Source organism: Neophocaena asiaeorientalis, unplaced genomic scaffold (assembly GCF_003031525.2).
Source record: "Neophocaena asiaeorientalis asiaeorientalis breed wild unplaced genomic scaffold, Neophocaena_asiaeorientalis_V1.1 scaffold576, whole genome shotgun sequence".
In the NCBI taxonomy this organism is placed as follows: Eukaryota; Metazoa; Chordata; class Mammalia; order Artiodactyla; family Phocoenidae; genus Neophocaena; species Neophocaena asiaeorientalis.
This window is the reverse complement of record NW_020173973.1, coordinates 115,859-129,682: the sequence shown is the minus strand read 5'-3', so window position 1 is coordinate 129,682 and position 13,824 is coordinate 115,859. Positions and strand designations below refer to the sequence as shown.

General features: G+C 46.2%; 1 protein-coding gene across 1 annotated transcript in view; it reads left to right on the top strand.

The window, feature by feature from the left end:
• The window catches only part of LOC112404980 (receptor-type tyrosine-protein phosphatase N2-like), a 108,453-nt gene that overhangs the window by 44,448 nt on the left and 50,181 nt on the right, over positions 1 to 13,824 (top strand). The window contains exon 4 of the mRNA XM_024753178.1: positions 10,431 to 10,533. Within this exon, the coding sequence (XP_024608946.1) occupies positions 10,431 to 10,533 (103 nt within the window). The remainder of the gene's footprint in view (positions 1 to 10,430; positions 10,534 to 13,824) is intronic.

The following is a 13,824-nucleotide window of genomic DNA, read 5'->3' as shown; positions in this document are numbered from 1 at the left end:
AGAGGAGAACCAGGCTCCAGGGCTCATTGTGAGGGTCGTGGCTGCAACCATGTTTCTGTGCCGCTCCAGTAAAGCAGACTTGCGCACTCTTGTCTGGCCGGTGTGGTTTGCAAGCCCTGTGAGGCCAACACACTCCCCCTTGTGAAGTTTCCTGATATCCGGGGAAGGCACGGAGGACCTACTGCTTTGTGACTGACGGCAGAGGAGGTGGTGGCCTCACAGGGGTCTCTGGGCCCACGAGCACCTGCAGTCTCTTCCAGGAGGGGCGTCATGCGGCCTGGGCTCAGCATTGGGTGACCCGTGGACAGATGCTGCGTGGGGTCTGCACCTGCTGTCACAGCACTGCCCTGCCTCTGTCCCACATCCTATGTCACTGGGTCCCTGATTTGTGGCCTCTTCCAGGGTCCTTTGTCACTCAAGGCCTGCGGTAGAGGCCCTCTCACTGCCAAATCACTCGTTGGAATGCTAAGGCTTCTGCTGGGCCAGTGGAGCTCATGTCCCGGGGGAAAGGCCCCAGCTGGCCCCCTCCTGGGGGACTTGCAGTACAGTAGGGAGGAAGTTCCCATTAACGAATGGCGGGAAGGGAGTCACAGAGCGATGAGTCAGAAACCTGAGCTCTGGAATAAGGTAGTTTCCAGCAAACAGGACTCCTGCTCGGACTCATGTCGGGTTGAGAGGGACGGTGAGTCAGGGAAGGAAAAACGCATTTGCAGTGGGCAGGTGGGCCGAGCAGACCCTTGGGGTAACCTCCTTGCCCTGCCTGAGTCCTGCCATGCTCTGCTTTTGCTGCCAGATAAACCCACTTTCTGTTTTTTAAAAATATTTTCATTTTTAAAATTGATTTTTGGCTGCACTGGGTCTTCGTTGCTGTGCACGGGCTTTCTCTAGTTGCAGCGAGCGGGGGCTACTCTTCATGGTAGTGTGCGGGCTTCTGAGCATGGGCTCTAGGCACGCGGGCTCAGTAGTTGTGGCACACGGGCTCAGTAGTTGTGGCACGTGGGCTCAGTAGTTGTGGCACACAGGCTCAGTAGTTGTGGCACGTGGGCTCAGTAGTTGTGGCGCACGGGCTCAGTAGTTGTGGCGCGCGGGCTCAGTTGCTCTGTGGTCCATGAAATCTTCCCGGGGATTGAACCCTTGTCCCCTGCATTGGCAGGCGGATTCTTAACCACTGAGCCACTGGGGAAGTCTCCACTTTCTTTTAAATTGATGAATAGGGTTTGCTTGGCCAGGGAAACGCAGGCAGGCTGCTTCCCTGACTCCTGGGAACCTTCAGGTGGAAAGTTACTTTGCTACCGGGTGGGGTGAATAAGTTATTTACAACCAACTCAATAAATAAGTTGATTATCACAGTTTTCAATGTGAAAATGAAGTGTGAATATATAATAACAAGACTGATTTCTTGTATGGTTTATAAATTGTCTCTGCAAACATTTTTCAAAGAGGCAGAGAAAATTATCTTGACCATATGGCACCATCTGTGAAAGTCCCGGATGTGCAGGTTCCAGCCTGACTTACTACTTACTGTAGTGCCTGGATCTTCCACAATTATGAAAACCTGAGTTAAACCCGCTCAGGGGCTTAACTCTGTTGCCTCTGACCTGGAGCTCCCCGGTTTCCAGACCAGGCTCACACCTGCAGCCTCAGGGATACACTGAGTCTGGACTCTCCTCATAAAGGAGAACTGGCTGACGCCTATGGTCAACCTTACGTTTCTTGTCAAGAAGACGCCCCTTTCTACCTGGGGTCATCCGCCATAACATCCCCAGGTCACTCCTTGCTGCAGGTTCGGAGCGCTGTGCTCCTCTCCAAGGACAGGCAGCTCCTGCCAAGGGGTGGCCTCCAGGTGCCTACCACCGTGTCTTCCCATGAGCCTAGATCCCGCCAGCGCTGCTGTCCCCCAAAACCTGCTTGCTGCTGAGGGCCACCCTCTGTGACCTCCCCCCTCCGCTGTGAGGTCCCGTCTCTCTCCTCTGTGAGGTCCCCTCTCCTCTGTGAGGTCCACCCCCCCGTGAGGTCCCCTCTCCTCTGTGAGGTCCCCTCTCCCCTGTGAGGTCCCCTCTCTCTCCTCTGTAAGGTCCCCTCTCCCCTGTGAGGTCCCCTTTCCCCTGTGAGATCCCCCCTCCCTTGTGAGGTCCCCTCTCCTCTGTGAGGTCCCCCCTCTCATGTGAGGTCCCCCCTCCGCTGTGAGGTCTTTCTCATGTGAGGTACCCTGTCCTCTGTGAGGTCCCCCCTCCCCTGTGAGGTTCCCTCTCCTCTGTGAGGTCCCCTCTCCCCTGTGAGGTCCCCCCTCCCCTGTGAGGTCCCCTCTCCCCTGTGAGGTCCCCTCTCTCTCCTCTGTGAGGTCCCCTCTCCCCTGTGAGGTCCCCCCTCCCCTGTGAGGTCCCCTCTCCCCTGTGAGGTCCCCTCTCTCTCCTCTGTGAGGTCCCCTCTCCCCTGTGAGGTCCCCCCTCCCCTGTGAGGTCCCCTCTCCCCTGTGAGGTCCCCTCTCTCTCCTCTGTGAGGTCCCCTCTCCTTGTGAGGTCCCCCCCATGAGGTCCGTCCTCGTCCTTCAAGACTTTCTGTTCCTAGTGGTGCAGCTGCCAGTCTTTGACCTCACCTGCGCCTTTACTGCAGCTCAGACCACCTGCACCATCAGTCCTTGAGAGCCCAACCTCAGTCTCTTGAAATAGACAATTTTTGTTTATTTATTTATTTTTGCTGTGTTGGGTCTTCGTTTCTGTGCGCGGGCTTTCTCTAGTTGCGGCGAGCGGGGGCCACTCTTCATGGCGGTGCGCGGGCCTCTCACTATCGCGGCCTCTCTTGTTGCAGAGCACAGGCTCCAGACGCGCAGGCTCAGTAGTTGTGGCTCACGGGCCTAGTTGCTCTGCGGCACCTGGGATCTTCCCAGACCAGGGCTCGAACCCGCGTCCCCTGCATTAGCAGGCAGATTCTCAACCACTGCGCCACCAGGGAAGCCCAAAATAGACAATTTTTACAACTCTTAACCCAATGCTTTTTCCTTCTCTCTACTGTCTTTAACTCATTATTCACAAATCATTAGGATAAAAACAGGAAGTACTTAGAAGAGTGCCTGGCTCATGGGTAGATATTTTTATTGTTTTAAAATTAAAAATTTTTTCATGTTGTTATTTTATCATATTTCTAAGACATAGTTGTTCATTTTTGTCCTACTCAGAACGTTTTTAAGGCTCCGTGCTGCATGCAGAAAACGCCAGCCCTTCCTCGTGTGGTGTCCAGGGCCTCCTGTGGCCTCACACCAACCCTCTACCCGCCTCTGCCCCCTCGCTGGACTCGCACCCTCACCAACCGTGTCAAGCCCTGCCCTGGCACACCATGACCTTTTTGGATTGGCTTTTCCACTCGGCAGAATTTTCTGGAGATTCATCCAGGTTGTGGCTGTGTCTGTAGTCCCTCCCTTTTACTCCCTGCGTCATTTTTACTAATGAGTACTGGTCCCTGGTGTGGATGGACCTGTTTGTTTAACCCTCACTCACTGGATGGCATCTGGGCTCTTTCCCGTTTTGGGTATTGTACATGAAACCGCGATAAACATTTGTTTGCAAGTTTCTGTGTGAACGTTAAGTCTTCGTTTCTCTGGAATCGGTGGCCAGGGGTCCAATTGCTCGGTTGTATGATGTGCGTGTTTAGTTTGTAAGAAACTCTGCCAAACTGCTTTCCAGAGTGGCTGTACCATTTTTCAGTCCCACTAGAAATGTAACAGTGGCCCAGTTTCTCCAGATCCTCGGCAGAATTTGGTGTTGCCGCGATGTTTCGTTTTAGTCCTTCTGAGAGGTGTGTAGTGATGTCTCATTGTGTTTAATTTCCGTCCGCCTGACGGCTAATGATGTGGAACGCCCTTTTGTGTGCTTATTTGCCATCTGCACATCCTCTTCGATGAAATGTCTCCTCATGTCTTTTGTCCACTTTATAATTGGATTTTTTAATGTTTAATTCTCAGTGCTCTGTAAACTGCAGATAGTAGAGTCCCTTGTTGGATATGTAGTTTGAATTATTTTCTCCCACTCTGTCTTTTCCTCCTCTTAATAGGACATTTCACAGAGCAGAAGTTTTAAATTTTGACGAGATCTAGTTTATCAGTTTTTCTTTTTATGGATGATGTCTGGTGTCAAGTCCAGGAACTTACTGCTTAGCCTCAGGCTCTAAAGGTTTGCATCTTTCTAGTCCCCTAAGATTGTTGTTGTTTTATGTTTTGCGTTTACATCCGTGACCCGTTTTGGCTACTTTTCGTGTGAACCACGAGACCTGTGTCGAGGCTCCTGTTCTGGCCTCTGGATGCTCAATTGCTCCAGCACTATTTGTTGAAAAGGCAATTTTTCGACCATTAAGTTCCTTTTGCACTTTTGTCAAAAATCTGTTGGGCGTTTCTGTGTGGGTCTGTTTCTGGGTTCCCTGTTTTGTTCTGTCGATCTCTTTGCCTCTCCTCCCACCAGTACTACACGGCCTTGACTGCTGTGCCTATTAATAAGACTATAGGTATAGAATTATTAGGTAGAATCATTCCTCCTGCTTCATTCTTCTTTCTCCAAATTGTTTTAAGTTCTCTAGTTCCTTTGCTGTTCCACATAAATTTCTTGTCTGTATCTACAAAGAATTTTTCTGGGATTCTGATAGGAATCGTGTTAAACTTGTATATTAATTTGGGGAGAGTTTACATCATTATTATGCTGCGATTTCCAGTCCATGAACACATTATGTCTCTCATTTATTTATATCTTTGATTTCTTTCATCAACATTGTATAGTTTTCAGTGCACATGTTTTGTTAGATTTACACCTAAATATTTTACTTTGTGAGTGACTGTAAATAATATTTTAGTTTCAGTGTGTTCATAGCTAATATAGAAAAATAATTTATTCTAGGAGTTTTTTGTAGATTCATTGGAATTTTCCATGTGGAAAATTATGTCATCTGGAAATAGGTACAGTTTTATTTCTTCCTTTTTCACCTGCATGACTTTTATTTCCTTATATTGCCCTCTTGCACTATTGAGAACTTTTGGCTCTGTTGAGTAAAAGTGGTACAAGAGGACATCCTTGCCTTCTTCCTGATTGTAGTGGGAAAGCTTCTAGCTTCGTACCATTAAGTATGATGTTCGCTGTAAGGCTTGTGTAGACGTTCATTGCCAAGTTGATGAAGTTCCTCTCAATTTCTATATTTGTGAGAATATCCATCATGAAAAGGTGTTGAATTAATTGATTTATTTTGGATTAAACCAGTCTTGCATCCCTGGAATAAACCCCATCATGTACAGTTATTTTTATATATTGCTGGATTTTATATGCTAATATTATGGTATGGATTTTTATGTCCGTATTCATGAGGGATATTGGTATGTAGGTTTCTTTTTCTCTTTTTTTTGGTATTGTCTTTGTCTGCTTTTGGTATCAGGTTAATATTAGCTACATAAAATTAATTGGAAACTATTTCCTCCTTTTCTGTTTTCCAGAAGGAATTGTATAGAATTCATATTAATTCTTCCTTAAATGTTTGGTAGAATTATCCAGTGAAACCATCTGGGTCTGGAAATATCTTTTTGGGAGGTTTTAAATTATGAATTCAATTTTCATAATGGTTATAGGATTATCAAATTATCTATTTTCATATTGGATGAGTTGTAGTAGTTTGTGTTTTTCGAGGAATGGGTCCATTTCGTCTAAGGTGCTATGTTTATGTGTGTAGACTTGTTTGTTCCCTTATGAGGTCTGCAGGGTCTGTACTGATGTCCCCTGTTTCGTTGCTGTTATTGATAATTTGTGACTGGTCTCGCTTTTTCATTGTCAGTCTTGCTAGAGGTTTGCCAATTTTACTGATCTTTTCAGGAAAGCAGCTTTTGTCTTCACTGATTCCTCTATTTTTAAAATTTCAATTTTGTTGATTTCTGCTCTTTATTATTTCCTTCCTTCTAGTTGCTTTGGGTTTATTTTGCTCTCCTTTTCCTAGCTTCTTCATGTGGGAATTTAGATGATTGATTTGAGACTTTTTCTAATGTAAGTATTTAGTGATAAAAGTTTCACTCAGTGCAGCTTTAACTGTGCCCCACAAATTTTGATATGCTGTATTTTCATTTCACTCAGTTCAATGTATTTTTTCCCTTGGATTCTCTTTGACCTGTGGCTTGTTTAGAAGTGTTGTTTAAGTTCCAAGTGTTTGGAGACTTTTCTTGTTATATTTATGTTACTGATTTCTAGTTTGACTCCACTGTGATTGGAGAACATACTCTGAATGATTTTGACCCTTTCCATGTTGCTGGGTTTTATTTATGTTCCAGGATATGGTCCACTTTAATTGGATGAAGATGCACCTGTTTAGGAGGGTAATTGGGATGATGGCTATGTAGAAACTTCTGTCAGTTCCTGCTTCTCATATTTGCAGCCCTGTTGCTTGGCGTGTATATATTTAGAATTGCTGTATCTTCTTGGCAGATTTACCCTTTTATCATTATGTTATGTCCTGTCCCTGGTAATTTTGTTTGTTATGAATACTAATTTATCTGCTATTATGATGACCACTGCTACTTGTCTTTAATTAATGATATATCTTTTTTTATCCTTTTACTTCAACTTGAAAGCTGGAGTGAGTTTCTTATAAACAGCATATGGTTGGGTCATGCATTTTTAATCCACTCAATCGATGTTTGTCTTCATTGGTATATTTAGCCCATTTATATTTAATGTAATTATTGATTTGTTAAGACTTAAACTCCTATTATATCTTTTTGTTCTATTCTATTTTTTTGTCTGTATTCTTTTTCCTGCATTCCTTTAGGTTATGTTCACCGTTTTTTACAAATGCATTTTGATTTATCTGTATTGTTTTTGAGTGTATCTCTTGATAACCTTTTTAGTAGCTGGTATAGATAGTACATAAATTATATATATATATATATAACTATCGCAGTTTACTGGTGTTATCATTTTACCATTTTGAGTGGGGTATAGAAACCTTACCTCCTTTTATGGTTTTCCCCGTTTATTATAATTATTTTAAATATTTCCTCTACGTATATTTAGAAGCACATCAGACAGTGTTATCGTGTTTGCTTCAACTGTCAAACATAATTTAGAAAGCTCCGAAGAAGGAAAGCTTATCGTATTTACTCACACCTTTACTTTTCATGCTCTTTTTCCGTCTTGATGTTCCAAGTTTCTTCTATCATCACCTTTCTATTTAGAGAAGTTCACATAGCAATTCTTTTGGGGTAGGTCTGCTGGCAAAGTATGGTCTCATTTTCATTTATCTGAGAATGTCTTCATTTCCCTGTCATTCCTGAACAGTGTTTTCACGAGGTATCCGGATTGGTAGACTTTCAGGATTCTGGATTGACAGCTTTTTCTTTCAGAACTTTCATGTGGCCTCTGTGGTTTCTGATGAGAAATCCTCTGTCATTTGAATTATGTTCCCCTCATAGGTAAGGTGTCATTTCTCTGGCTACTGTTAACATTTTCTTCTTTGCATATGGTCTTAAGAAGTACAGTTACCATGTGCCTTGGAGGAGGTTTGGGTTTATCGCATTTGGGGTGCTCAGCTTCTGGAATCTTTAGGTTTATGTCTCTTGCCAAAACTGAGAAATTTTCAGCCATCATTTTTTTGAGTACCTTTTCAGCCCTGCTTTCTTTCTCCTCTCCTTCTGGGATTCTGATGACATGAAAGTTAGATCTTTTGTTATAGCCCCACAACCCAGAGGCTCTGTCCCTTTTTTTTTAGACTATCTTCTCTCTATTGTTGAAATTGGGTGATTTCTATTGTCCTCTCTTCCAGGTCACTGATTCTTCTCTCTGTCCCCTCCATCCTTCTATTAAGTGCATGCAGTGAGCTGTTTATTTTGGTTATTGTATTTTTAAATTATAACATTTTCACTTTTTTAAATATTTGTGTTTTTATTGAGGCTTTTCCCATTGTTTCATTTGTCTCCAGCTCACGAATGTTCACTTCAGTGTTTCTGTCACGGCTGCCTTCTAGTCTTTGTGAGATAAGGCTGACATCTCAGGTTTGCTGTGTGCTGACTGTCTTTTTTCCTTCAGTTTGAGGTTTTCTTGGTTTTGGTAAGAGTGGTTTTCTGTTGAAACCTGGGCATTTTTGTATTATGTTATGAGTCTCCAGATCTCATTTAAACTTGTGTTTTAACTGGCTTTTTCTGGCTCTGCTCTGCCGGGGTAGGGGCTCTGTTACTGACAATGGAGGTCGAAGCCCAGGTTCCCCGCCAGGTCTCTGCTGGCACCTGAGGGAGGGTTCTTGTCCTCACTGCTGGGCAGCCGGTAGGTGGGAGTCTGAACTCCCCACATGGTCTCCACTGGCACATCAGGGGGTGGTTACCACCCAGTGGGGAGGGAAGTCCCCCTCCCCACTTGGCTGCTCTGGTGACCCTGGCAGAGTCACTCTGGCCTCACAAGGGAGGATGCGCAGGCTCCCTCTCGGCCTGAGCTGTACTGTCTGCAATGTGCTAAGTCACTTCTCTCCAGGCCTCTAACTGGAGAGAGGCAACTTCAGCTGGGCCTCGCTGGTACCAGCGCTGGTGGCTGATTCAGTTCCAAGTCTGAGATCAGGGGGCCCAGCACCTGTTTCTTGGGTCCCTGGGTCCCTAGCCAGTCTTCTTTCCACACTGCACAGCCTTCCACACATACAGTTTCCAGGGATTGGCTGTACCTGGTGGGAAAAGTGTCTTCTCATCTTCCAGGCCCAGATCCTCTCTTCCCAGGGTTTCACCTCCTCTGACTGGCCTTGGAGAGAACTTCAGGAAGGATGTAGGCCCCCAGACCTACACATTCCTTTGTTTTTCTATCCAAGTGCCCAGTTCCTGCCTGCTCCCAGGAAAGCTGAGAGATCTGGGCTGGGGCTCAGGGTTCCCCTCACGGCCCGTAGACCACCTCTATCAGGTGGCCACCTGTTGCAATTGAGGCCTCCTCACAGACCTCAGAGTCGGTACAGCTTAGACCTCTGTGCTCTTTAGATAAAAATATTACTGAAGTTCTGTTATTTAAATTGTAAAAATGATTTTTTTTCACAGAAAGTTCTTTTTGCACTCGTGATTTTTTCTGTTTCCGGGTGGATGTTGGCGTGAAGACCATCCCTTAGGGAATGATGTGGTTAAGCCACGCCCGTTTTCTGAGCCAGCAGTGCCAGATGTTATGCTACTATTGCAGATGTGCTTCCAATTGTGAATGCTCCTGGGAGTGGGCCGATAGTAGCCGCGCAAACACATTTCACGTGGGGCGTTTTCTAGTTGCTGTTGGCAAACGGAACAAACTTGCTTATTAAGCACATTGAGTCCTGAAGTTAGGGGAGGGTGCCAGCGGGGCTGGGTCTCCCTGCAGGGCCCTCTCTCGAAATGTCACGTCTGTTGCTGTGGATGGAGCGGGGGTGGGGGGGCGGGGGATGGCACTGGATAATGCCATCGGACCTTCTGAGATTCAGAACTATTCCAACTGCTTGAATCTTGCCGCTGGTAAATTTTAAAAAAACGTTAGATTTGCATTTGAAAACATATTCCAGTGTGTTCATGAAGGCAGCTTATGTGTAAGAGCCGTGCTTTTCATTCCACCCAGAATATGTGTTCTCAGTGAGTTCTGGACCTTCTGGTACCGCACTCACACACACACACACACAAACAAGCACAGCGGTCCTGATGTGAAGATTTTGGTAATGTGTTTTCGTACAGGGCATAAAAATATATCTCTGTAATTACATGATATTTAGTGATTAGATAATTACGGATAATTGCATGGGGTAGTTCTAAGTGCTAAAGTGTTACCATAAGATCTAAAATGTACGAATTGCATAATAATTATGTGATCTGCAGTGCATATAATTAATGCATAATCACATGGATTTTGCCTTCATAACTACTTCGCCCTTGTTATAAAGCTCTTTGTCATAACATTTGAGTATAAATATAATGTAATTGGCTCCCAGATACAGTACATTAAGCCCCGTGATAATTGCTTTCACAGTATAACAATAGCCCTTATTTCACTTCAAACGCGTGGCTCTTAAGCAGGGTGGGGTCGCGAAGAACAAGTCGCCAGGGCGTGGAGGCAGAGTGGCGCTGAGTGACGGCCACTAGGCGCGCTTCTGGGTGAGGAATGCCTTTGCTGTGACCAGACCTTTCCAGGTAGAAGAGTTTGCATCTTTGACTTGGAGCCTCTCTTCTAACGGCGGCGCGCGCCCCTGCCCTGCAGCAGCCGGCCCCTGCATACAGCAAAGCACCCACCGCATTTCAGGTGGAGGGGCCGTAGAGGGCTGGAATTTCTGTAAGGAGAAGATCTCGTAGTAAACTGCAGTGAGCGGGACCTTGCCCGATGGATGACATTGTGGGAGAACACCTGGAACAGCAGTGGTTACTCAGAGACGGAAACGGGAGCTCTGGCTCGACTTCCATGTCGTTAACGCAGTTCCTGCAACTCTCCCCGCAGGTCTCACGTGGCAGGATGGCTACACCCAGCACGTGATGGCACGGGAGCTCGCCAGCCTTCCCCAGACCTCCCCACGACGCCCAGAGGCCTCCGGCGCAGCCAGGTAAAGTGAGCTTGGTTTACGGCGCCTCGCCGGCGGCCACGCCGGCATCCACCAGCCCTTTTCCTTGTTTCACGCGGCAAAGGACCCTGTCTTTCTGTGTAGACGTTCCAGGAGTCTGGAACGTGTGTGACGGAGCAGCAGGGACTCTCCCCACGGGGTGCTGGCCCTGCCCCGGGGAAGGTTGTAGGAGCGACCCGCCCAAAGGTCCTCCCCGCCTTCCTGAGACCCTCGGAAGCTCTGCATCTTCAGAGCCTTGGTGGAAAGCAGAGGAGTCAGTAATTCTCACTTCCCAGTAAGAGTTTATGTCCACTTTAGTACAAAAAGCAAATTAAACCGTGAAAGGCGTGCCGTTCCCCAAGCACGGCAGCCCGTGTGAGCTGGATTCATTCCATCTCGTCCTCTCTGCACACGTGCGGAGGTGCAGACGCCTTGCCCACTCGTGCAGGGGGGACACAGACCCCGGCAGCTGAGGACTCGGCCCACAGACAGAGCGCCGGGCGCGGGCCGCCTCAACCCCGAGCCGGCGTTTATACAGCAGGGAGACAACCTTCCCCCCAGGCTTCGCTTGGAAGTCCACTCTTCCCTCAGAGAGTGAGTTTTCTCTGTCCGTAGCCTCAGTTAAAATAATCTCAGTGACAGAAACGTCAGCCGTCTGCCTTCCTGCCCGTGCTGCGGAGCCGAGGAAGCAGCTAGGCCACCAGGTCCTGCAGGATTAAATGCACCAAACGTGAAAGCACGTTCACCGTGGCGGCTCTCACTGGCCAGATCTGCCGTGAGTTTCTTGAGGGTCGGAGCTGTCCTTTGTCTTTCTTGCTGGTATACTGAGCTTTAACAAGGAGAGTGTGCCACTGTAGTCTGTTCTGTAAAAACAAAACACAAAAACCAAAGTCAAGCTATCCTGAATTTCCATTTTCATCTGGGTGAGTTCAGACTTGTCATGCTGGTCGTTCAGTGCCATCTGGGCATTTCAGCACCACCCGCTCCTTCCCTCCTGGTGAAGATGTACCTGAGTGGGGTGCACTGTCCCAGACAGCCCTGACCTCCACTGAGGAGGCCAAAGGGCAGAGGGATAGGAGAACTGGGCAGACCGAGCAGGAACAACTCTTTACGTAGTCTAGACAGTCAGCAAGTACGGCGGAAAGGCCAGACCGTCGTCAGGGAAAGAGCGCTTCCAGAGAGAACAGCCCTGAGAAATCAGACACGGTGAGACCACGGACAGACACCTGGGTCACCACGTTCTTGCCAGCGTTAATATTGTCATTTAAAATAATTGTCCATTCGTTATGAAAAACGGTTGCTTCGCTTTTTTAGATTACAAGTGAGATTAAAAGTTTACAAGTACACATATGTAGGGACTGGAATTCTCTGTATGGATTTCCTGTGCGTGACCTTTGTCCACATACAAAGTATTTTTTGTATTTTTCTGCATAGCCTTGTTATTTAAGGCTAGTGACTCTTCACGTGCCGTATTTTATAGAAGTAGCTTTCCGGTCTGTTCCGTAGATGGCACGAGGTACAGTTGCCAGCAGAAAGGGAGCTCATAGCCCTCTCGAGGTGGGAGTTCTAATTTCTTCCTTGAGGGTTTAATTCCCTCCCCCCTCGCCCGCTCTGCCCCGGAGAGATGGGCTTCCTGGGCGGCACCAGCAGGTCCTTGGCCTCGGGCTGGGTGGGTTTGGCCGTGGTGCACCCCTGGCTGGGAGGGCAGGAAGGCATCGCACCCAGGGCTCTGCCAAGGTCATGGCTGCTTGGACCCCCGCTGTGACCCATTAACTCCTCCCTCCCATAGACCCAGCCCTTCTCCACCGTCAGCCTGTCGGTTCTCTTGGTCCTGCTCTGTCTTTGCGAACAGTTCCTTTTTTAAACTGCTGGACGTCCCGTTTGGAGATGCCGCGTGTCCTATGGGGCCTCTGCCTGGTGACAGGAATCCTGGTCACCCACCCTCTTCTTCCTCAGCTTTTGTCAAGGTTACAGGATCGTCATGATACACACGTAATAGTTTTCCTTCTTTTCAAAAACCTTCTGCAAAACTTTCTTTAGCGTTGAAATTGTCTGCTGCCTGGTATATATTTTTAAATGATCTTTCTTTGTAGGTAAATCTCATAACACTTTCATTGTCTTCTAAGATTATTGGTGAAATATGCTCACAGATTTTACATTTTTGCAGAGAACTATTACCCTTTTCATAGGGATTTCCACATTTGTTAACTGTGAGTCACAGTACTGTGTTATAATTTAAAAAATCATTCACCACATGTGCAATTATCACACCTTTGCCATTGATTTTTCTCTTTACCTTTTTAACACAATTTTAAAAAATAATTATCTCTTGGACTTTTCTCTTTTCACCATTCCTAGATTTATTGTTTTTATGAAACTTCTTGAGCTGAAAGTTTTGTTCTTAATTTTATTTATTCATTGTTAAAAAGCAGTGAAATCACTTAAGGCTATGCATTCGTGCGTGGTTTTGGCATCATCCTGTAATGTTGACGGGCTCATTTGCTTTTGTTCTAAATTATCTGTAATTGTAATTTTAGATCCTTTGGGAGCAGTAAGTGTAGGCTCTTTCCTTTGTTCATATTTATGTGCTCTTGTCTTTAGACTTTAAATCAGTGTCTAGTTTTATTGCATTTTAGTTAGAGAATGTGACATGTTCAGTTTTTACTTTTTAGAAATATGGGGTTCTCTTTGTGGCCTAGTTTATACCACACTTTTATTAATTTTCAACGGATACTTCAAAAAACTATTGTATCGGGCTTCCCTGGTGGCGCTGGTTGAGAGCCCGCCTGCCGATGCAGGGGACACGGGTTCGTGCCCCGGTCCGGGAAGATCCCACATGCCGCGGAGCGGCTGGGCCCGTGAGCCATGGCCGCTGAGCCTGCGCGTCCGGAGCCTGTGCTCCGCAACGGGAGAGGCCACAACAGTGAGAGGCCCGCGTAAAAAAAAAAAAAAACTATTGTATCCACTATTTACAGTGTACGGATTTTTATATATAGTTTATAATCATATATAAAATTTATAATTACATATAAATATAAATTATATTACTCAAAATCAAATGTCCTTATTTATATTTTTATTTATTGAAATTTCTCAGACAAAAACTATTTCCATAAATCTTCCTTCCATTTTTAACATATTTTGCTTTACACACTTTGGGTTCTGACGTTCAGCCCATACGCACTCACAGCATTTCTCCTCCACTGGGGATCATCACACCTGCTGCCGTTTTTAAATGGAGACCTCATCATCTTTAGTACTTTTTGTCTTGATCCCACTTTCTAAAATCGGTAT